Consider the following 23,503-nt stretch of genomic DNA (forward strand, 5'->3'; position numbering starts at 1 on the left):
GAGGTGAGGTCATCTCTAAGCCCCCTTCCCTATGGAATCTATGATTGTGTGTGTACAAAATCATAAAATACACAAAATACACAAAGTGTCAGCCCCACTTATTGAAATCTTGAAAATGTACAGTTTTATAAGATTGTGGCTGAATTTTATTTGTTCCAATATTTTAAAGATTTTATTTATTTATTTGTCAGAGAGAGAGAGAGATCACAAGTAGGCAGAGAGGGAGGCAGAGGGAGAAGCAGGCTCCCTGCCGAGCAAGGAGCCCGATATGGGACTCGATCCCAGGATGCTGGGATCATGACCTGAGCTGAAGGCAGCCGCTTAACCAACTGAGCCACCCAGGCGTCCCTATTTGTTCAATATTTTAAGACCCAAGAGAGGCTAGCACTTAGTTTTCTGCAATATTTCCTGGTTGAATGAGTGACAGTGTCTGTACGTGTATTTTTTCTTTCTTAAAGATTTTATTTATTTATTTACAGACAGAGATCACAAGTAGGCAGAGAGGCAGGCAGAGAGAGAGGGGGGAAAGCAGGCTCCCCACCAAGCAGAGAGCCGGATATGGGGCTCGATCCCCGGACCCCGAGGTCATGACCTGAGCCGAAGGCAGAGGCTTTAACCCACTGAGCCACCCAGGCGCCCCTATACGTGTATTTTTAAACTTAATGCTAGGAGTAGCTGTTCACAAATACTAGGGTTTTATACCAAAATGCATCCTTTTACTTTCATCATCTTATTAGCAATTTTAATGAGCCCACTTTTTCTCCATATTACATTTTGTTGTTTTAAAAAATTCTTTTAAATTGCTTCTGTTTTAAGTCAGTACCTATCTGAAATAAATATGCTTGGGATGTAGGAAGTGAGCTGAACACATGAAAATGAAGATTGAAAAATAGTAGGTCCTTGAATACTTCCCCTTCTAGGAAGTTATCCTAAGGGAGAAGAAGAAAAAAATACAGAAGTAATTACCTGACCATGAGGGTTTATGTTTCTAAAAGATCCCATGGTTGAATTCTAAGTTGAAGAAGTTAAGACTTATGGAGGAAAAATAAGATTGGTAAGGCCAGGGAATCGAAAGAATTCATGGAAGCATCGATTGTGTGTGTGTGTGTGTGTGTGTGTGTGCGTGTGTGTATTCACTTACTAGTAAAGATTATCTGGAACTTTTACTTGATCTTTTGGAGAACTTGGTCTAACTCTCATGATAATACTTAATGGTAGCCACTTGCTTCCTCCTTTACTTAGAGGCTAAAATGTACATTTTTGATAATTTTCAGAAATGTTCAATTATTAATTTGAAAAATAGACATCTCTTCACTATTAGTCTGTGATATTAGAAAAACAAATAGTAATGTGAAAAATACAATACAAAAATGAAGATAAAAGGTGATGTGTATTTTTATGCTTGGATAGTTCAGTGTCCAGCTTTGAGAGGAATAGCACTGACAAGAATGGGGACCAAAGTGAGAGGCCCAGGAACATCCTGTGTCATGAGGGGATCACCCAGTCATGGGGTTCAAGTGGATGTGCTTTGGCTGGCTTGACTGTGCGACTTGGAGTACTTGGAGATTCATGTCTTCTCAGTCTGAATTGTACATAGTTGCAGACCGGATACACAGAAGTACATCTTCGTGTATTGGAAGTTTGCCTTAAAGTTACCCATAGTTGGAGACAAGTTACTGTTTATGCATGAAGATGTTCAGTGAGCATTATCTGTAATAACAGAAAATGAAATAGTCTAGGTCTCCAGCAAAAGATTATGTTTATGAAAGTTATGATGTCCTGATTGAAGAAATATTATGCAAGCATTAAAAATGGCAGTCATCTGGAAAACAATTTGACAATGTTTCAAGAATTTTGAATGTTCTTCTTCAACCCGTTTATTCCATTTCTGGGAATTTATACCTGGGTAACAATGTAAAGATGTAAAGAAAGAAATTATGGAAAAATATGTTAACTTTAGTGCTAATTAAGAGGAAACAATCTAGATTTTCAACAATGGGATATGATTAAATTAAATTATGTAATCATGGAACCTATTGTTAAATCATTAAAATTAGATGTAGTAAGGATTTTTAATGGGAAAACGTTTTCAGTATTAGAGTAATGAGAAAAATCAGAAGACAGTGCTAAATAAAAAAAACAGAAAATAGAGTATCCATTAAAATCTAAGGTATGTTAAAGTGTGCACTAAAAAAACATGGAAAAGAAATACATTGAAATATTAAGAGGCTCTCACTTGAAAGTGAGAAGTTACAGGGAAGTATGAATTGTTTCATATTTTTTCATTTAGTTTTGCCATATTTAACAAATATTCCTCCTTGATTCACATTGCTTTCCCAATCACCATAACAGCACAAAACACTGCTTTAAAAATATATCTATTTTACCTAGTAATTCTTTCACCGAGATTCTTTTCTAAAAAAAATACAGAAAAACTTTACCAAAAATAAGTTTATTATTACAGTGTCATTTATAGCACCTAAAAGATAAAAACAATCCAAATGGTTAAATTGGGTGTGTGGTCAAAGGAGGTAAGTCCAGTAGTGTGGTTGGTAAATTATGGATGTTAATTATGTCCGTCTACATGATAAATTATTAATTCAGCCATGAATATGTTGGTGAAGTATTTATGCTTAAAAATGCTTACGCGGTAATATTAACATATAAAACCATGACACTAAATGTTATCAACAACACAATCTCAAAGATGTAAAAACCTATGCATCCAAAGATAATGAAAGGAAACTACTCAAAATATAAGAAGTGGTTTTATTCTGGGTGATGGGGTTAAAAGTAATTGTAGTCTTCATCTTAAAATTTTTCTGTGGTTTCAAAATTTTATAATAACTATAAATATGATTTCTGAAAAAAAAAATAATGGTACCTGGGAGATGTTTCTCCTTTCCTCATTTAATGTGGCCATTTCAGCCTATAGTATATTGATTATTTCTATGCAGAGGACAGACCTCCCATCACCTTCTATGTGCAGCTCTGTCTCCCCATTCTCTTGTCAATTGTTAGCATATGCTTCTCCTTCTTATATGCTACTGACCCTCAGTGAGGGGAGACCCAGCCTTGTCTTCCTAACCCTAGTGCTTCTCATGGTTCTTGGTAGTCCATGAAGGCCTCTTGAGTGAATAAGTGAATGAATGCAGAATAGTAGTTGTAAATTAGAGACCAGCAATACAGCAAACTATAAGAAAGAACTCTGGACCCCAAATCTTCTTCTTTAAGTAATTTGAAATTTCTAGTTTCTGTTGGTTATCAGAGGACTAAGATTTTCCATTTCAGTTTATTAGAAAAGATAAAGACCATCTATTTTAGTTTAAAAAAAGCTAAATTGAGAAAACTGCTATTAGTTTTCCCTTAAATAGCTTCTGTGCAAAAATATGCATTATTTGATTCTTCCTGAGGAATCATATGGAATGTCTTTATTGATATTAGGAGTCTACCTCTGCATGCAATTTACAACTGCAGTGTAAACATAGGGAATTCTTTTGGAGTATTTCTAACTTTGGAGGGAATGAGGCAAGATAGTAGAAGCTTAGGGGATCTCATTTCATCTGGTCGCTTGAATTTAGTTAGATATCTATCAATCATTCTGAACACCTATGAATTCAATCTGAGATGTAAGAAAAGAATTGCCGGAATTCTACAAATAGAAAAGTAACCACTTTTTGCAAGGTAGGAGGTGCAGAGACATGAATCTGAGGTGATGTATTGGAGGATAAACCATGGGTCAGGGTAGGAGGGAGAGAGCCTCTAAAAGCTAGCTCCTGGAAAGTAATATAGTCCCAGCGTGCAAAATTGGAACTCTTATAAATCTGCTCCAGGGGGAGACACTCCTGCCTGAAAGGTGCTCAGGTCATGAAGCTGGGAAAAGTCCTAGGTGGGACAGTGTGGTCTCAGGGTCCCTGAGGTCACAGAAAGAACGGGGGTGTCTGAACTAACAAAGTTCCCAAGCACTGGAGCAGGGAAACTGGCTATGGTCAGCAAGCCTGCAAGTGGGCTTTCAGCTCTGTTTTCCATAAACCACAAACCATGGCAAGGGGGTGCCCTGCAAAGGACAGAAACATGGCAACCTCCTCCTTCCCCCAGGCAGGGTGCAAGGGTGCAGAATGATTCAGCAACAGCTCTGCCAGTGGGGCCCTGCTCCCTCCCCTCTCTCCTCCCTCTCTCGTCCCCTGAAGATAGATGCAGGTGTGAGATGCAGTCTTCTTTGGAGTTTGGCACACACAAGAGTGAAGACTGATATTCCCTGAGGGTTTACTAAAGAGGAAGGGCTCCAGTCTTTCAGCTCCAGGGCTGGTGATCAGGGCGCTGCCATTTTATTTTCATTCTCTAAAGCGGGACAGAAAGCCTTCAGGGAACAAAAGCCACATAGAGCAACCCGGAGCAGCTTACACTGACCCTGGCTCCTTGGCAAGGGTCGGTGTAACTTCACTCAGGCAAAGACATCTGAGAATCAGTGCAGTAGGCCCCCCCTCAGAAGACCAGCTGGAACATCAGGAGAATACAAAGTTTACCAAGCACAAAGAACTCCAAAATTCCAGTGCTAGGGGAAAATCGTATGTAGAATTTGAGGGGTTTTTTCCTCATGATTCTTTTATCTTTCAGTTTAAAATTTTCCTTTTTGCCTCTTTTTCCTTCTCAGCTAGTTTCTTATTTTATCAACTCTTTGTTTTTAAGTCTTTTTTAAACTTTTGCTTTTACATTTATAAATATGTTGTTCATTTTTGGCTTCCTTTCACTGTATTCAATTTTATTTTTGTATATATATGTGTTTTGTTTTCTTTACAATTTTAGGATTTAGTGTCTTCTAACAAACAGACCAAAATATACTTAGGACCAAGTGGATCACCTGTTTTATCTACCTGGGAGATTATATTCTCTCCTTTTACCTTTTTTTCCCCTTTTCTTTTTTGGTTTCTGATCTCTTCAGATTTGTCTAGTGTGTGTTTTGGGTCATGGTTGATACTTTTGATTTTATTCTCTTGTTCATTCTTCTCTGAGCAAAATGACTAGAAGGAAGAATTCACAAGAAAAGAAAGAACCGGAGGTAATACTCTCTGCCACAGATCTAATCAATATGGATATAAATAAAATGCCAGAGCTGGAATTCAGGATAATGATTATAAAGTTACTAGGTGGGCTTGAACAAAACAGAAAAGACATTAGAGAATCTCTTAGTGCAGAAATAAAATCTAATCTAAAATCTAAAATGCTTTAACTGAGATGCCGTCTAAAATGGATGCTCTAACAGGTAGGGTAAATGAGGCAGAAGAGAGTCAGTGACATAGAAGACAAGACGATGGAAAGAAAGGAAGCTGAGGAAAAGAGAAAAACCAACTAATGGACCATGAGGTGAGGATTTGAGAAATCAGTAATACCATAATGCAAAATAATATTAAAATTACTGGGGTCCCAGGGGAAGAAGAAAGAGAGAGGGATAGAAGGTATATTTGAACAAATTGTAGCTGAGAATTTCCCTAATCTGGGGAAGGAAACAGACGTTCAAGTCTGGGAGGTAGAGAGAACCCATCCCTCAAAATCAATAAAAATAGATCTATACCCCAACATATAATAGTGCAATTTTCAGAGGTAAAGAGAAAATAGTGCAAATTTCAGAGGTAAAGAGAAAATCCTGAAAGCAGCTCAAGAGAACTCTTTACCTACAGGGGGAGGAACATTAAACTGACAGCAGATCTATCCACAGAGACCTGGAAGACCAGAAAGGGCTGGCATGTTATATTCAGGGTACTAAATGAGAAAAACATGCAGCCAAGAATACTTTATCCATCATATCTCCTTCCATTCAGAATGGAAGGAGAGGTAGCGAGCTTCCAGGACAAACAGAAGCTAAAAGACTCTGTGATCACTAAACCAGCCTTGCAAGGCTCAACTTACAGGAGATCCTGTAAGTGAAGAGAGAGCCCATAAGTAATACAGACCAGAAAGAAACAGAGACAACCTACAGAAATGGGGTCTTTACAGGTAATACACTGGCACTAAACTTACATTTCAGTAGTTAACTCTGAATGTAAATGGGCTCAATGCCTTAATCAAAAGACACAGGGTATCAGGTAGATAAAAAAGCAAGACCCATCCATATGCTGTCTGCAAGAGACTCATTTTAGACCTAAAGACACTTACAGATTGAAAGTGAGGCGGAGAGGGAAAATATTTATCATGCTAATGGACATCAAAGGAAAGCTGGGGTAGCAATCCTTAATCATTCAAATTAGATTTCAAACCAAAGACCATAGTAAGGAATGAAGAAGGACTTAAAGGGTCTATCCAACAAGACCTAACAATTATAAATATTTATGTTCCTAACTTGGGAGCAGCCAATTATATAACCAATTAATAACAGAATTAGACACATTGATAATAATACAATAATAGGGGACTTCAACACCCTACTCACTGTAATGGACAGATCCTGTAAGTAGAAGATCAACACAGAATATTTCTAACTTTGAACATAAACACTAATAGTCTTTTTTATTTTTATTTTTTACCTTATTTAAAAAGATTGTTGGAAATCAGTGGGATTTTTACTGATAAAGATACCTTATCTCATTTCCAGGTTGGGAGGTGGCTGGAGATCATATCCAGAGTGGAGCTGGAGGTTCGGATAATGATTACCTGATCTTAAACTTGCATATCCCAGGATTTAAGTAAGGAAAACCAATTCTGATTCCTTTTTGTAAGAATCCTCATGCCTGTTTCCCTGTAGAAATAGATGCAGTAGGACTGCTTTCATAAAATATGTTGTGATGGACTTAGCAAATAACGAACTGTTGTAGGATAATGTATTACATTTAAGAATATCTGTAGAATTGGTGATTGAGAAACTGTAACCATTAGTTGTATATTTAGATGAAGCTGAAAGTTTTTAGCAATAATTCTATCCAAATGTTACAATAACTACGATTATTGGATGCTTAACGAAGAAGTTTTTGGCCAAGTTGTTGTTTGTGGGAGTATTTTTTGGTTTATAAATTTATTTTTTCTCAGTTTTATCTGTAAAGTAGTATGTTATAACTGTTCAAATCCTTTTTTGCTTGAGTTCTCCGTGTTGACATTTCCCAATAGGCATATTTTTCTTGCTTTAGGATGGATGGTAATAGTTATATCAGGAGATTCAAGCATATTATCATCATTGTGTAAGCTCCTTACTGGGATGGTCTGGGCACACAGAGATGGAGCAAGGAAGAAGTGGCTGTGGGGAGCCATTGATTAGGGGAAGAGGAGAGCATTGCTTTCAGCTTAATGGAGAAAGTGACTTACTTTTTGTCATACTGTATTTAGAATATACAATAAATATTGTAATTTTAATCTGTGAAATAGGCCACCAACGTCTATGACTGGAGCCATGGGTTCCGAACTGGGAAGAATAACATTTGTCTTTGAGACCCTCTGTTCGGCTGACTGTGTTCTCTACTTCATGGTGGTAAGTGAAAGAGAGGCTTTCAAAGGCAGGTTTCTAAGCTGGCATTTTCTTTCAAGTGCCAATTCATTCATGCAAGTTGGGATAAGAATCCCATTTTTCTTCCCATTCTTAGGTCCTTGCAGAAAGTTAAAAAATATCTAAAGAAGTCACTAAGAAATGTGCAGAGCAGCCCACAAAGAAAGCTTGTGTTCCTCATGGGGAGGACTGAGCAAGGGGGCTCGGGTGACTGATGGAAGTCAGGGGATAGTAACCTGGTAAAAACTCCTTCATAAAGATATGCCATCAGCACAATGAAAACTCTCCTCTAATAACCATTCTGTAGTTCAAACCACTAAGAAGGAAAAATCTCTATAAGGAAACTCTTCACTGCTAAATTAATAAAAGTAGACAAAGGACTTACTATCTTCATGTCATACTTTTGCCCAATTTTTTCTAGATGGCCTATACATTTCAACTCTTAGCTTGAGAAAAGTAGCAACACAAAATTTATTAAGACCTTTTGTGGGTATTATGATGTTGTTGGCTAAGATTTTAACTCTGTAAGCAGTGACTTCAAAGACATTGTTTTTGCTTTTCTCCCAAGTCTTTTAGTAGCTAGTTAGCAGTCTATTAACAGTTTCCTTTGTGACATACAAATTAGATGAAGATTTTAATATTTGTGATTACTGCCAGCTTAAGGGAAGGCAGGCTGTTTTCTTCTTAAGAAAAGGAGGGGGGGACTTTGTCGTAGTAAAAGAAGATCATGAATAATCTTCAACACATCTATTTTTATAAGATTTTATTCATTTATTTGACAGACAGAGATCACAAGTAGGCAGAGAGGCAGGCAGAGAGGGAGAGAGAGAGAGAGAGGAGGAAGCAGGCTCCCCACTGAGCAGAGAGCCTGATGCGGGGCTCAATCCCAGGACCCTGGGACCATGACCTGAGCCGAAGACAGAGGCCTTAACCCACTGAGCCACCCGGATGCCCCAAAACATCCATTTAATACACTACAAATAAGCAATAATTCAATTCCCAGCTCTGCTTCCCTATTTCTTTAATCTGTTCATTCTTTTTCACCGTGTCAGTGCCGTTACAGAGGTCCTGACTCCCACTATTTCTCAGGAGCTATCTGTATTCTTTTTCTCTCCATTCTGTCATATATGCTGCTGTCAGAATGTTCTTTATAAACATCAAAACAGTAATGGAGACCTCTACAACGAATCTGCCTCCTTCCCCTTGCTGGTTGGTTACTGCCATGGCAGTGGCTATTAAAGTGTGGTCACTGGACCAGCATCACCTGGGAATTTGTTAGAGACATAGATTTCTCGGCCCCCTCCTGGTCTTAATGAGAAGCTCCGGTGATGGGCCCAGATATCTGTGCTCTAGCTAGCCACAAGGATGGTTCTAACATCAATGAAGGTTTGAGTGCCAGTAGCCTCTGAATAACTTAAAATTTCTTAGCATAGCTTGGTTTGGGTTTTTGTCCTCTTTGCCCAACTTCTTTATACCAAGTCCACCATTACTACTCACACCTCTTTAGACATCCTGAATTTGTTAGACGGCTGCTCTGTACTTCAGTTCTCATACTTGGCACTCTGAGCCAGAATGGCTCTCTTCCTTTTGCTCCTTTGTCTGGTGAACTCCCACTCATAATTCAAGGGGTGCTCAAACTTCACCTCTTCTGGGAAGCTTTCTCTTAGTCCTTTAAGAAATTAGTCATTCTCTCCAGTGTGCTCCAAAAACTCCTTGAGCAAACTCTGTTTCAATTATGTGACTGTATTGATGTTTTTGTCTCTCTCACTTGACCAAGCACTCCTGAGGGTAGGAATCACAGCTATTTATTTTTATAAATCAATCTTAGAGTTTTTAGCTCATAGCAGAATCTGTTAGTTTTCTTTTCTCTCTGTTTGATTCGGTTTTCTCACAGGATTTTTTGTGATGTCAATTAAATAGTGTACAGAAATGCTCTCAAAACCATGCAGGTTTTCAAAACCTTTTACAAAGGTAAGATGGCATTTTTTGTGGTAATGCAATAAATTTCATTTATTATTGGAATAAATCTGTAGAAAGATGATATTTTAACAGAGAACTGTCTGTATTCTGAGTTCCCTTTAGGAAGCGGCATGTATGGTGGTTTGGTCATTTGGTAACGTGGAGAATTCTGTAAAGTACGACAAGCACATTCTGTTATTCCTGTCTGTGGTGTGAACTCAAGACACATCTCTTTACAGCATATTTGATACTTTATAATGTTTGACTCCTATGTTTATATCATAGAAAGAAACAGACATATCTTGAGCTCATGCCACCATATGGTCAACATCCCGGCTAATGTAACAGAAGCCCATCCGAATTTCTAAATCATCTAGTAGGGTTTCTGTAGGGACCACTAATTAGAAAATTCAAGGCTGGCTTTGATTTTCACTTCAAATTAATTAGTTGTGTATTACATTATTTGGTTGACTTACTATATTTGTTTTCTAATCATCGTAATGACAGCATATTGGTTAGAATGTCACACATTTGTAGGATATTCTAAATATTGAATTTAGCTAAGGAAATCAGAAATAAAATATTTACACATATTCCTTTGGAATTCAAGTTTAAGCAGCAGAAGAAGATTCTTTGGACTTAAAATTCTGGTTAATAAATACTTGGAGAAGCCGGGAAGTTGCAAGTGTAGTTCAAGGGGAACTTAGAACTCCTGTGTAAGAGCTGCCTAGCATAATCTCTCAAGGAAAAAGGCAAACATGGAAAGCCTTGCTCTTCTGTGAGGAGCCTAGAAGTTTGCTGTGAGAAATTGGAGGGATTTGTTTTCCCTTTGAAGTGTCTTTCTTTCTTTCTTTTTATGTTTTATTTATTTATTTGACTGAGAGAGAACAGAAAGAGGGGAAATGGAAAACAGGCTTCCCCTCTCACCCACAGAGCAGGGAGCCCAATGTGGGACTTGATCTCAGGACCTCAGGATCATGCCCTGAGCTGAAGGCAGACACTTTACAGACTGAGCCACCCAGGCACTCCAGAAGTGTATTTCCTAAGCTAGAGTCACCTGCACACAGACACATGAACGCACGCACACACACACACACACACACACACCCTTAAATGTACTAAAATTTGAGACTTCTTTCAGGTTATATTGCCAATGTGTTTGAAAAATTGTAATTACTAAGCTGGTAAGTGCTTGTGTAGACTTGGAGGGAGGTTTTGAGAGTTCTAGGGTGACGTGCTCTGCAGATAAATATTCATTGACCCTCCAGGGGTTTTTGTAAAGACATATTTGTAATGTATACACATGTATATTAATCATGAGTTTGTGCTTCTTTGTTTATATTTTCTGCTACATATTAGGATATTAATAGAAAAAGTACCAATGTGGTGGAATCATGGGGTGGAACCAAAGAAAAGCAAGCTTATACCCATATCATATTCAAGAATGCAACATTTACATTTACATGGGCATTCCAGAGAACCAATCAAGGTCAAGACGTAAGTTCCAAGCACTTTTTTTTTTTTTTAATGCAAAGATCATGCTCCTAATGGAAATTTGTACAAAATGATCACCTATCTCTCCTGGAGGAAAAGACTTAGTTTTCTATTGATATGGTATCAATCATTTGGTTATGGAGTGGATTTGTATTAAAATGGTTTGAGAGCAAGAATGTATGAAATTGAGTAACACAACGTATCTTTGGATTATTCTACCCTAAACAGATATATTTGCTGAAAGCTTAAGAGAAAGAAAATCTGACTGTAGTTATTAAAAGATATCTTTAAAGCTTTCTAAGACTTTGAGAAGGCTGGTGACTGTCTTCCTTTTTTTCTGAATGATCTGACATTTGTCCTGGTGCCGTTAACTGGTGTTGGTTTATTATTTCATTGTAGTGATGTCACCTTTTATAGCCAATCATGTACACATGATTGGGTTTACACACAGAATTATTTATTTTCTTGTACTGTCCCTGCTAGAGTAGACCTTAATTCTCCCTTAAGTAAGTTCCATTGTATGTTTTGATAGTAACAAGACTTACTTTTGTGGATCTCCATAGACGTGACCTTCCCAAGGTGAAAACAAGGTAAACCACTTAAAGCTGTGGTGACAAATGCAGAACATTTTCTCTTTTCTCTTCGGACTTTTCCTGGGGAACCCATTCCCAGATGTTACTTGACTCTGATTGTTGATGGGTGTTTGGGTTACCATCACGTGGGGCATGAACATGCTGTGGAATGTTTCCTCATCTTCCTGTTATCCCTCCCCCAGACAAAAGACATTAATAGTCTAGGGTAGCTCTGTTCTCTACTGATAGAGTACTGCCACTGCCTGGTGAGAACTAGATCTTAACTGACCCAATGTTACAAGATGAAAAAGTATAGTTAGACCCAGGGATTTGTTCTCTACTCTGCAGCCCTTCACTAGAATCCATACATAGGTCAAGGAAAGTACTGGAGAGAGAGAGAGAGAGAAAGTCCCAAAGGGATGGTGTGATGGCATCATGGTCAGCGTTTGGTGAGGACAAGAGTCCTAGTCTTTCAAGGCTAACCCCTCTTCAAAAGCTTTACCACTTGCTACACTGCAAACATCCTATTGTATCATTACAGTTAGGCTTATCTCTGAATAAACCATCATGGGAGATAAAGTTGCTCCTGTGTTAAACCATACCAGTTCTTCCAGATGTAAAGCCTATAAACATGCCTGATCTTGCGGTCATTGTGGATAACCTCCTGGAACTCCATTACTATGGAGATTAGCTCCTAGTGTTAAGATTTAAGATTTTTTTTTTTTTAAAGAACCAAGAAGTAATTTTAACCCACTATCGATTATAAACTGCTAGTCTGGAACACTCTGTGTAGCTATTTTGGTGATACCCACACAAAACGATCTGGTTGTACAATTAAGCCCCAAGGCAGAAGTCATTACTTTCTGCTCTCTTTTTAGAATAGACGGTTCATCAATGACATGGTGAAGATTTATTCTATCATTGCCACTAACGCAGTTGATGGGGTGGCGTCCACATGCCGTGCCTGTGCCCTCGGTTCTGAACAGTCGGGCTCATCGTGTGTCCCCTGCCCCCCAGGCCACTACATTGAGAAAGAAACCAACCAGTGCAAGGAGTGTCCACCTGACACCTACCTGTCCATACATCAGGTCTATGGCAAGGAGGCTTGTATCCCATGTGGGCCTGGGAGTAGAAGCACTCAGGTAAGTGAGTGTGTGTTTCAGTTATTCCCAGGAAAATTTTAATGGAGACACTCATAAGGTCCCCTTAATATTTCTCCAGGAACTATGTTGTAATTCTATTTAGAAATGGCCTTTTCATTCTTCTTGTTTTCTTTCCTCTTACACTTATGAAGCACGTGAACATGTCTTATGTGCCATGAAAGCCCTAGTTCCTGGAGACATAAGATATTAAAAGCACCCAATTAGAATGGTTTCCAAAAATATTAAAATTAGATTTTTGTGTATTTTGTTAGGGGAGAGTGAGTTAACTCCCTCTGTGGGTTGGCCGTAGGAATACAGGGAGAGCAACAATTATATCTTAGACTATTTTGAGGGCAAAGGTTGATGTTATATTATAGGTGAAGGAGAAAGTAGTTTTATTGTCTCTTGAAACTGACATAACAGGGACTTTTGGTTATTTATTAAAATACCTTTCTCCAAGAAACTGGTCTTAGAATAACTTTGCTCTTACTTTAAAAAATGCTGATTTTTCTGTACTCTGCCTTGGAAAATCTAATTATTTTTTGGAAATTCTCTATATTCATGTGATAAGCCATAACTAAGACAAAAAAAAACAAAAAAATTTTTAAGCATAGAACTGTTTTTGAAACACATTTTTCATAGCAGCTAATATTTCATTTTCCACTATGTATTTTTTTTTGTTTGTTTCTTAATCTTTAATCAAAGGACCACTCAGTTTGCTATAGTGACTGCTTTTTCCACCATGACAAAGAAAATCAGAGTTTGCACTATGACTTCAGCAACCTCAGCAGCGTGGGGTCATTGATGAATGGACCCAGCTTTACCTCCAAAGGAACCAAATATTTCCACTTCTTCAATATTAGTTTATGTGGGCATGAGGTGAGTTCTGCCTGTCAAAATGAGATGGAGCTGTATTTCAGCTCTGATTGAGTTGATATTTTCTGTGTGGATGGCCCAATAAAATCTCTATGGAAAGTAACAACCAAATGTCAGAAACTGAGCTGTGATTGCTTAAATCCTGTGTTCCCTCTTAGCATGTTGGCAGCTTTCTCCAGCAGGGCCAGCCTTGTCTGCCTCTCCGTGCATCAGAGCACTTATTCCCCAGCCCCTGGAACCCCAGAGATAATGATCTTCATTATGAGATGCTGTGCCAGATTTTATGCAAAGAAAATAAAAAGAAATCTGATGACCACAGATGTTTTCAGGCAAAGGGATCTATAAATTTTCCATGGTGTAGTGTTTGTCCTGTTCTGATTTCACAGGGAGTGATCTAAAACACTCGGCTGGTTAGTTACTCAGTTCATTCAATAAATAAATGCATATTAAATACGTGTTTTGCTAAATATCGAGTGAAGCGGTGAATGAGATTCTTTACATATTACATAAAATTACATTTCTTTTTTGTACATATTACATTTTACATACATATTACATATTACATTTACATATTACATTTCTTTTTGTCCCTATGCCTGTGTTACCACTGTCTTGCCTTCCCTCTATCCCCTCGTCTTTTCTGTCCTCTTTCTCTTCCTTTTCTATTCTAATTCCTTTCCTTTTGTTGGTGTTTTCCCCTTTCTTTCCTCAATAGTTTCTCTCTGATCTTTTCCATTGTTTTCCTCTTCTCAGTTTCAACAATTTAAGCTTAGTAACAATATATTGTACCTGTATTGTTGTGAGAAGGCTTAGTGGAGGAAGAAACTTTTTTAAGTTTGGACTGCTAGCTGCATGAAGAAAGATAAGTCGACGTTCCTTTCTTTGGGCCCATGTGTGCTCACCCTACAGCTAAGACTAATAAAATCGTCTTCCTTTTCCCCTTTATACTGTCCTACATAGAAATTATAAAGCTATAGTTGTTTGTAGTGGGACTATAGTATATTTAAACAGTCTTCCAATTTTTATAGATTACATATTCCAACTGAGAAATGATTCAAAAAGTAAACTCCTGTATTCCCTTCACCTTCCTGTGTAGTTGAGTAGTTACACGTCATTGAGTGTGAGTAGCTGAATGAAGACACTTGTAGTGACCAACTATTAAGAATTTAGATGGTGTCCTAAATTTTGCTTCAATAGGACTTTTAGGCTTTCTTCTTCAGACTTCATATTACCTTTTTGCCACAACAGACCAATAAAGGAGAAGGAAGAGCACGTCTTTTTCTTTGACATTAAAGCCTTCACCAAGAGTTATCTGGTCTCTTTGAACACATTGTTACCCTTTGAATTTACGGTTTCATGGATGACTTTTAGTTCCTTAAGTTAGATGGCTTTCATCCAGCACAAATGATGCTTGTAGTTGGAAGAACAGTGCAGTCTTGAATTTCTATATTCATTGTAATTTAAATGACTCAACCCTGGTTAAATGTTGGAATTCCTCAAGAGCTTTAAAAAAAAAAAAAAAGCCAGGGCCTGGGCCCCACACCATACCAATTAAAGCAGAATGTCTGCAGTGAGGAGAGAGCCACTGCTCTACGAGGGTCATGAGCTCTCTGAGATCTAATGTAAGGACTGACTCTTCCACACACACAAAAATAGGTTTCTCTTTATGACTTTATTTCCCTAGGGGAAGAAGATGGCTCTCTGTACCAACAATATAACAGACTTCACAGTAAAGGAAATAGTTGCGGGGTCCGATGATTATACGAATTTGGTAGGAGCCTACGTATGCCAGTCAACTATTATTCCTTCTGAAAGTAAGGGTTTCCGAGCAGCCTTATCATCACAGTCCATCATTCTGGCAGATACATTTTTAGGTAAGCTTCATTTGGTTCCTGTATGTATGCGTGCAGTTATTCGAAAATTACTGTACTGATAACTTACCATTGTGTTGGTATTTGCCGTAGATGATGACGGCCACAGGTAATTCTAAATCATCACTTTGTAACTTGGTTCCAAAGCCCCTGACATTGAGATCTATTGGTCAATCTAAGTGAGTGCAAGCATCTCCTGAATTCATGCATAAATTTTAATGAGAGTCTATGCCTTTCATCAAATTCCCCAGGAGCTTAAGAAGCAGAATAAGATTAGAAACCAAAACTATAAACAAAAGGACAGCAAATACGTATTGTGTAAACCTAAATCATAATATCTACCACCAGTTTTCATAAATAAGTTGGTGACACTTAGTAAAGTTGAATGTAGGGAGCTTTATTCCCTGGCTATCTTTTCTGTCTTTGTAGACTAGAAGGCATAAGAAAGTTTTAAGAATGACCACTTAGGGATTTTTATGGATGGAGTTCATTAGAACCTCTGGGATGGTGATATAACATATAACAGTATAACAATTTAACAAGCTTCTTGTGATTCTAATGTACAGCAGAGTTGAGAACCATTGCTATCAACTCCAGAGGAATTTAGCTTTCATTTTCAGCACCATGGCCAGTTACTGAGTCAGCAGGAGAGGTTGCTATTACTGCTTGCATTTTGGCTCTGTGGTCATTTTGTCTTCAAGGGATGGGAGAAATGCCTGACTTTTAGATTAAACAAAATTTGGAGTTGCTTTTTGAAAGTTATTGGGTACAAAAATTTTTTGTTTTCTCAGGTGTGTCTATATTGAGTGAAAGTCTGTATTACAAAATAGCCCAGCACTCACAACACAACTCATTAGAAGCCGAGAATTTTAATAATGTTAGGATGTTGAAGTGTTAGAGCTGGAAGGGGCTTTAGAGATCATCTCAATTATTTCATGCGTTTTACAGATTTAGGACATAAGGTCCAGGGATGTGAAGTGACTTGAGCAAAATTACAGAGCTATGGAGTAGATTCTCTTCTTTTTTTTCTTAGAGTTTGGAATGGTACTTTATCTTACCGTGAATGCATGGATTTTAATAAAATATTTCGGGTCAAATGGCAGTATCTGAGTAAAGCTGGTTTCTATTCAGATACACAGAGACTAAATAAATCTCATTCTTCCGTATTGCTTAATAGCTTCTTTTTTATTGTCATCTAGGAGTGACCATTGAAACGACATTGCAAAATATTCATATAAAAGAAAAAATGTTCCCAGTTCCCTCTAGCCAAATACCAGATGTGCATTTCTTTTATAAGTAAGTGAAGATGTTCTTTCCCTTGACTATTTTAATCAAGAGTATCTTGGTACCCAGAATAGTAGCTTATTATACTTAATAGATACTCAATGATTAGTTCTTAAATAGAAGACTTAGTGTAAAGCAGGAACCATGAACTATTTTGAAAATGTTATATAAGTTCTGATATGTATAATATATATCTTTTTTCTGATTATATATATTCTATATTTCTACTTTATATCTATTTCTTTTCTTGTATACACTCTATTTTATCTATACCTCATATATATATATATTTTTTTTCCTTATAAATTGGGCAATAAAGAGACTCTACTTCCTTGTCCAGGCAGTACTTGTAATACAGACATTTCAATATTAGCCAAAGTAGACACACCTCTCTTCCCTTTGAAAAATGTTTGTGATTATGACTTTGATTATAATTATGGTGACTTGCCTAAACACCTTGATGATAGCTTATTACTTTACCTGAGAAAATAGTCCATTTTTCCTACACAGTGAAAGCAAATGAGCTCAGTTTGTATTAAAGTTTTTAATTAGTGAACTTGGACACATTTTTCTTATTCATTATTGCATAGAGTGTGAGAGCAGTTACACACAGGATATTTATGTCTTGGTGATCTGTGTTGTGTCTGTTCTGTAAAATGCCATTTGCCCTGCGATAGGTCTTCTACGACTACGACATCTTGTGTCAATGGCCGGTCAACTGCTGTGAAAATGAGGTGCAATCCTACTAAACCAGGAGCAGGAGTGATTTCAGTCCCCAGGTATTCTTCTCTGTGGTCATTTCACATTTGTATTTATTGTGAGGCAGCAAAACTCTCCAGAATCCTACTATTTTAAGACATATCCTCCAGGAATGCAAAGCAGGAAGAACAGAAGAATCTGTAGGTTTTTGTTGTGGGGATGAGCTGAGCACCTCTTAAGAGGACTAGGTCTTCGCCAATCTAAGTACTCCCTGGTCTCCTCAATGCCGTTTTCTCCTCCTGTTTGCCTAAGTGTCTGTCTTGAAAATTATTTAACTAATTATATAATTATTGTGTTTGTATCCTCCTATTAATTCACAGTGGCTAGTCCTAATTTCCCTAAGAGCTGCTTTGTATATAACCTGTCTGATAGTACTTCATCAGTGAACTACTTGGGTGGTCTAGACGGAAGTAATCTACCCTCCCAATCATAGCTTCTTTCTCCGTAAGTGGGAGTGGGGCACAGTAGATAATGTGTATGCTCCATTTCCAGCTCCTTCGTTTTCTGATCAACGGCGGCAGAAGGACTGAGGTAGAGTCTCATCTGTAGAATATACAATACAATTCATTTAACATACTGGCATTGAGAGAACAGCTCTCCACAGTTTCAGTCTGACTAATACAGTCCACTTGGATGGGAACTGTAGGAAAGAGCGAGCAATTTCATGGACTCAGAACTGTCAACTTACCTACTGTTTTCATGGTGTGAGTGCCATTTAGATGTCTGCTGATTTTCATTCTTTGCACTTATTTATTGTTCCATATGTAGATTATTTCTAATCTCTGTGGGATTAAGGTACCTTTGGAGCACAGTTTGACTTGCAGGTTTTTCTCCATCAAGCTAGTGAAAATGTATATTTTAAAAAAGAAAACGATTGACTTAATTTTGTTTTTGATAGTTTCACCGTAACCCATGAGAGATTTGAAGCTCTTCTGCTTATATCACTGCAGTATTGGAAATCAGTGGTTCTAGGTGTTATGTCGATGGCTTGATATCTTAAAAAGATTAGCAGTGCTAGCAATATTGTGTGTTTACTTTGGGACATAAAGGTACACTAGTATTCACCTCTCACCAGCTGTGTTTCTCTGTCTGATGGATCTGGGAATTAATTTTTCTTTTCACCTTTTCAAGGTGAGAGAAGTATATGATGAGAGGAGGACACAATGAAAGGTAATAGGTGTCAAGTGGAAGAGACAGGGGGAGTCTGATGTCCAAGAGCCTCAGGTGGCGGAGGGTCCCTGTGCCAGCATCCAGGCAGAAGTCAGGGCAGCAAACCACTCTTTGTTTAGGAGAAGGTATGGTTAGAGTGGCTTTAATTATTCCCCAATATCCCACTGTAGAGCTTTGAGTTCAGACGCTGCTTTTATTTATGGTAGCAACTCTAAGGTCCTTTTTTTGGACTTAGCAACTAGCCTCCCTGAGTCTGGCCTCAGAGAGTCTCTCTGATACCTTCCAAGCAGATAATATGACCAAAGGTCAGGTCTGTCCTTTATTTTTTTGTTTATTTTTAAAATGTATTTGACACAGAGAGAGAGAGATCATAAGTAGGCAGAGAGGCAGGCAGAGAGAGGGGGGAAGCAGGCTCCCTGGTGAGCAGAGACCACAATGCGGGGCTTGATCCCAGGACCGTGAGACCATGACCTGAGCTGAAGGCAGAGGCTTAACCCACTGAGCCACCCAGGTGCCCCCAAGTCTGTCCTTTAAGAAAGTATCTCACTCTCACTCTCCCAAGGTGGGTTCTGATGTTTTAAGGTAATAATAATAAAAAAAAGTCTCATGTTGTTAAATGATAACATTTAGAAACTTGGGGTTTTTTAGCCTTGTGAGAAGAGGAGGAGTTAAGTTTTTCCTTTGACCTCTAGCAGTTTTTTCTCTTCACAGAATTTAGCTGTCTTTGTCAGGGTTTCTCAAAATCCTCTGTGGCAGGATACCTTTGGGTGTCTATTTTAAAAATCAATTTCTAGATCTTTCCTAAAACCAAAACAATCTCTTGAGTGTTGAGCATAGGAATATTTTTAAAAATACAAGGCAATTCTTGGGTCCCTGGTTGACTCAGTTGGTGGAGCCTATGACTCCTGATCTCAGGGTTGTGGGTTCGAGCCCCACATTGGGGGTAGAGATTACTTTAAAATATTATTTAAAAAGCACAAGGCAATTCTGTACAGATAAAAATTTTGGAACTACTGATCTTAATCCACATTTTGGTATTTTGGTGATTTGGCTTGCTTTTTTCTGAGATAAATCCTCAAACTTTGCTCTGTGTTTTAGTTTTCTGAAAAGCTCATTTAAAATGTTTTGGTCTAAAGGGTAGTCCTTCACCCGTATTTGGTAAAAGTTTATATGTAATTATGATGGACATTGAGGTTTGAGGACCACTGCTCTAGGGAACACCTGAACCCCACAACCTATTGAGCTAATCTTCTGTTCTTACTTGAATCAGTTCCCCGTGAAGGCACAAGGGGGAGCCCTGGCATCAGCATATGAAAAACAGCAGCTTGTTCTGAAATAATTAGGGTTTTTTTTAGCTTTGGGGATGAATAAAGATTTCCTACTAAGAGTGAGGAAATGTTCACAGAGCCAGGTTTCTCTGGCTACTTTTGAAGAGGATTTACTTTGCAATTTGGGGGAACTGGGGGTGGGGAGCTTTAAGATCTCCAGAAGAGGGAGGAAGGTGCTAACAGGCACTTGGCTTGAAAAAAGTCTTATATGCTGTGACCAAAAAGTCTCAGAAAGCAGACTTTGGCAGTTTGGAAGGGATGCCACCCCCGGGAATTCTTCTGTCTTGGCCAACAATCTTGGCAAAGCAGGCAAAGGAGACTTGAGTAGTAGTGATGTTGGTTGGGGCTCTGAAACTTGTGACCTGAGAAAATGTCATAAGACCCTTAGTCTTGGGAAAATGAGAAGGTCTTAACAGAGCATGGGTGGGCAGGAGGAAAGGGACAATGTGTGTTCTCTGTGTATCTCATAGGAAATTTAGAGGGAATAGCAAATTATCCGGGCCGCCTACTAACCTGCAGTTGGAAAACTGCATCCTGTCTGTGTTTGGTCTGGCAAATGCAGTTGGTTTCTAATTCTACAAAGTGTCTGGGAGGGGGGGAAGGGGTGTGAGACATTTTAGATTAAAAACTTAACAGCATGGTATCTGTGGCGGAAGAAATCTGAGAGCCAGAGTGAATGGACTTTTGGGGATTTCCTGGTGGAGTTTGCATCTTGGCCAGCGAACAAATTTCTAACAAAGTAGAGTGCTGATAGCCCTAAATAGATCACCCTCCAGCCTCTGCCTAAGAAACTTTTCAAACCTCTAGGCATGATCCTAGGTCATTAGGAAAATTGAAGATTCACCTTTCAATCGGAAAAATTTAGAGCTAACTAAACATTGTGTCCTAAGTGTTCTTTCAAATGCATAAGAAATTTCTATGAATGGAAAGGTTATAAAAAAGCATTTTTAGAAAGTGGGCAAGAGGAGTCATCTTCACTCTGATGAGAGACCTGCATCAGACGCATTTGCTTGACGCAGTAGGGAACACTGAGGCCCCGGGGTATACAGCTGTGGTGGCACAGTCAAGACAGAAGGATGTCCTGGCTGGGTCGATAATTCTTTTCTTCGCGTCATGTGTTCATCTTGCCATTTTGTCCCTCCAGTTTCTTATAGGTAGAGATTTACAAAGAAGTGCACTAAGCCCAGAGGCAAATATCACATTTATCCGGGGATAAATCAATTGGTCTGCAACTTATTGGTGCTTTGTTTAACATGAGTCATTCTTCCTCCAACGAGGTGGTCTTTAGTAATGATATAATTTAGAGGAAAATCATCATCCTCTCTTTCTGTCTGTCTCGATTTATGTAACTATATTTAACTGCTCGGAGAGTTTATGAATCAGTCTAAAACTGTTTTTGCCAAAACCTCCTTCAGAATCCAAATACATCTTTATCATAAGGGTAGCCTTGGGCTCAGAGAGTCCAGCTAGTGAATGGCTCTGGGCCAAATGGAGAGGGGCTACTGCTCATTAAAAGAAAAAAAAAAGAGTTTAGCCTCTGAGAATGTTGTATTTCACAAGAGGGATGCTTCAGAGGTCTGTCGTGATAACATTCATAGGTGGAACACGCGAGAGCTTTATTCCACAGGCTCTGATTTAGAGTTTGCTCTGTCAAAATTACCGGACCTGCAGGACACTCGTGTTTTCTTTGGTCTTTGGGAGAGGTCTCTTGCAGCCAAAAAGTCTATCCATTTTAAGGGGGTAAGAGGCAAAGGATAATGATTGGTTAAATGGGTTCCTTGTTTTCTTTTTTCCTCTGAACCACTTATGGACAGATAATAGATATCTAAATCGGTACAAGTTAAATTTAAAAGGCAGTAGAATTTAAAAGATAAAAGCCAAGTATGTTCGTAGAACAAGGAAAAGTGAGGAGGCATATAAAAGCTCTATGAGCATAAGTAAAAACCCGTTATGATCAAGAATTGGAAAAATTTGAATACAGAATTGTTAAAGTTATACAGTTCAAGCACTAATGAGTAATCATAGGACATGACATAAAAAGATTACAAAACAGTCAAAAAGTTTAAGGATCCATTTTGAAATAAGGATGATAAAACTCTGACAGGTTTTGCAGACCTGTAGATAAGAGGGACTGGAGAGTGTTAGCTAATGTAGTTTGTATAGGTCTTGATCAGGTTCTGGCTTTTGGTAATTAACCTAGGGGAGAATCTGCAAAAGGGGAGGTTTTTGCAGGAGACTGGTAGAATTTTAGATCCTGGATCAAAGAGGTATGGATCAAAAATCTTATGTTCAAACTCAGTCATAAGTGGTTGATACTCTTCAGCCTCAGGGCAAAATTGTAGCAAGATCCAAAGCCATTTTATGGATCGCACACAGGAAGGCTCTCTGTCTACTAGCATTCTCACCTGAGAAAGGCTGAACTTTCTCAGAAGCCAAAGCCAAGGGGAGTTACCAGCAGCTGGTCAGAGAGCATCAGCCATGCCAGAAGATGCCTGTCTCTGAACTCCAAGATTGGGAAACCCCAAGAAACCCAGAAAAGCCTTGCACGAAAGAAGCTGAGTAACAACTGTGCTCTGACACCAAATGAGAAAGTTTGAGGCACTTGAAACTATGGACTTTTCCCCCAGTCTCTTGAGACCAACTCCAGAAGGGTCAGAACCATACTGACAATGTACCTTATTTGAATAAGGTTTAGGCAAAAACAAGGTTACATTGTTTTATCAACTATTCCAACAATTAACAATTGATTAAGTATAAGGTTGTAGTAGTTCATAAGAAAATAAGATTATTGTCCATGAATTTTTAGTATGAACCAAGGAAATTCCGTCTTAGGTAAGATGATTCATATAAAGGAGGACACTAATAACTCGTAGCTCTGTCTGCTTCCCCCCCAGAATCTGTATCCCATTTTAGAATCCAAGATAGAACTTACTTAACTTAAAAAGAACTTACTAAAAAAAAGATTGATCGGAATTCTCACGAGTTACCAGTGCTATCCTGATGGGAAAGGCAAGTCCAGAAACAAAATAAGGAAACTGGAAAGTCTTCCTTATTTAAGAGTAAAACCATGTTATGGTGCATCTGGTTTTCCTTGTTGATGGTGGTTTCTGTACCTAGAATTCACAGCCTGTGGTGACAGGGATGTGACCCCACAGGGGTCATCCTGTGGAATTCTAGTCTTCTGTGCTCCAACTATCAGTGATTCACGTACCGCTCTTCAGACACTTACTTGCCGGTTTCTATGGTGATCTTGTAGACCAAAAATTTAAAAAGAGAAGCTCAGTTAGTGACACCTTTGAAAAGCCAGTGTGGGGGAAGGATGGAGATGATGGTGACCCAGGTCATCAAAGGGAAAAGAGTTTCACATATTTGGCGATAAAGCATTTGTCTATCTTACTACATGCCTTTTTATTCTTAGTAGAAGAAAAATCTTTTTGTGTTTTTTTCTCTTGCATTTTTTTTTTCTATTTTCGTTTTCCATGTAAGCACTATTGAAACGAGTACTGCTGCCTACACCCTTGTCACTTCATAGGGAAGGCCTGATTCAAACTGTGAAACTTGGGTTTATAACAAAGAA

At 38.4% G+C, this 23,503-nt stretch overlaps 1 protein-coding gene across 3 annotated transcripts in view; it reads left to right on the forward strand.

Annotated features, from left to right (window-relative positions):
- Window positions 1-23,503, forward strand: part of ELAPOR2 (endosome-lysosome associated apoptosis and autophagy regulator family member 2) — a 214,682-nt gene that overhangs the window by 126,835 nt on the left and 64,344 nt on the right. For all 3 annotated transcript variants that reach the window (XR_006820540.1, XM_046021104.1, XM_046021105.1), the window contains 8 exons: window positions 6,590-6,680; window positions 7,354-7,456; window positions 10,790-10,927; window positions 12,375-12,638; window positions 13,344-13,517; window positions 15,199-15,388; window positions 16,585-16,681; window positions 17,347-17,448. Coding sequence is in view for 2 of the 3 variants with exons in the window: in XM_046021104.1 (XP_045877060.1) it covers window positions 6,590-6,680; window positions 7,354-7,456; window positions 10,790-10,927; window positions 12,375-12,638; window positions 13,344-13,517; window positions 15,199-15,388; window positions 16,585-16,681; window positions 17,347-17,448 (1,159 nt within the window). In the remaining variant the exon portion in view is untranslated. The remainder of the gene's footprint in view (window positions 1-6,589; window positions 6,681-7,353; window positions 7,457-10,789; window positions 10,928-12,374; window positions 12,639-13,343; window positions 13,518-15,198; window positions 15,389-16,584; window positions 16,682-17,346; window positions 17,449-23,503) is intronic.

The sequence above is a fragment of the Meles meles genome, chromosome 10 (genome assembly GCF_922984935.1).
Source record: "Meles meles chromosome 10, mMelMel3.1 paternal haplotype, whole genome shotgun sequence".
Taxonomy (NCBI): domain Eukaryota; kingdom Metazoa; phylum Chordata; class Mammalia; order Carnivora; family Mustelidae; genus Meles; species Meles meles.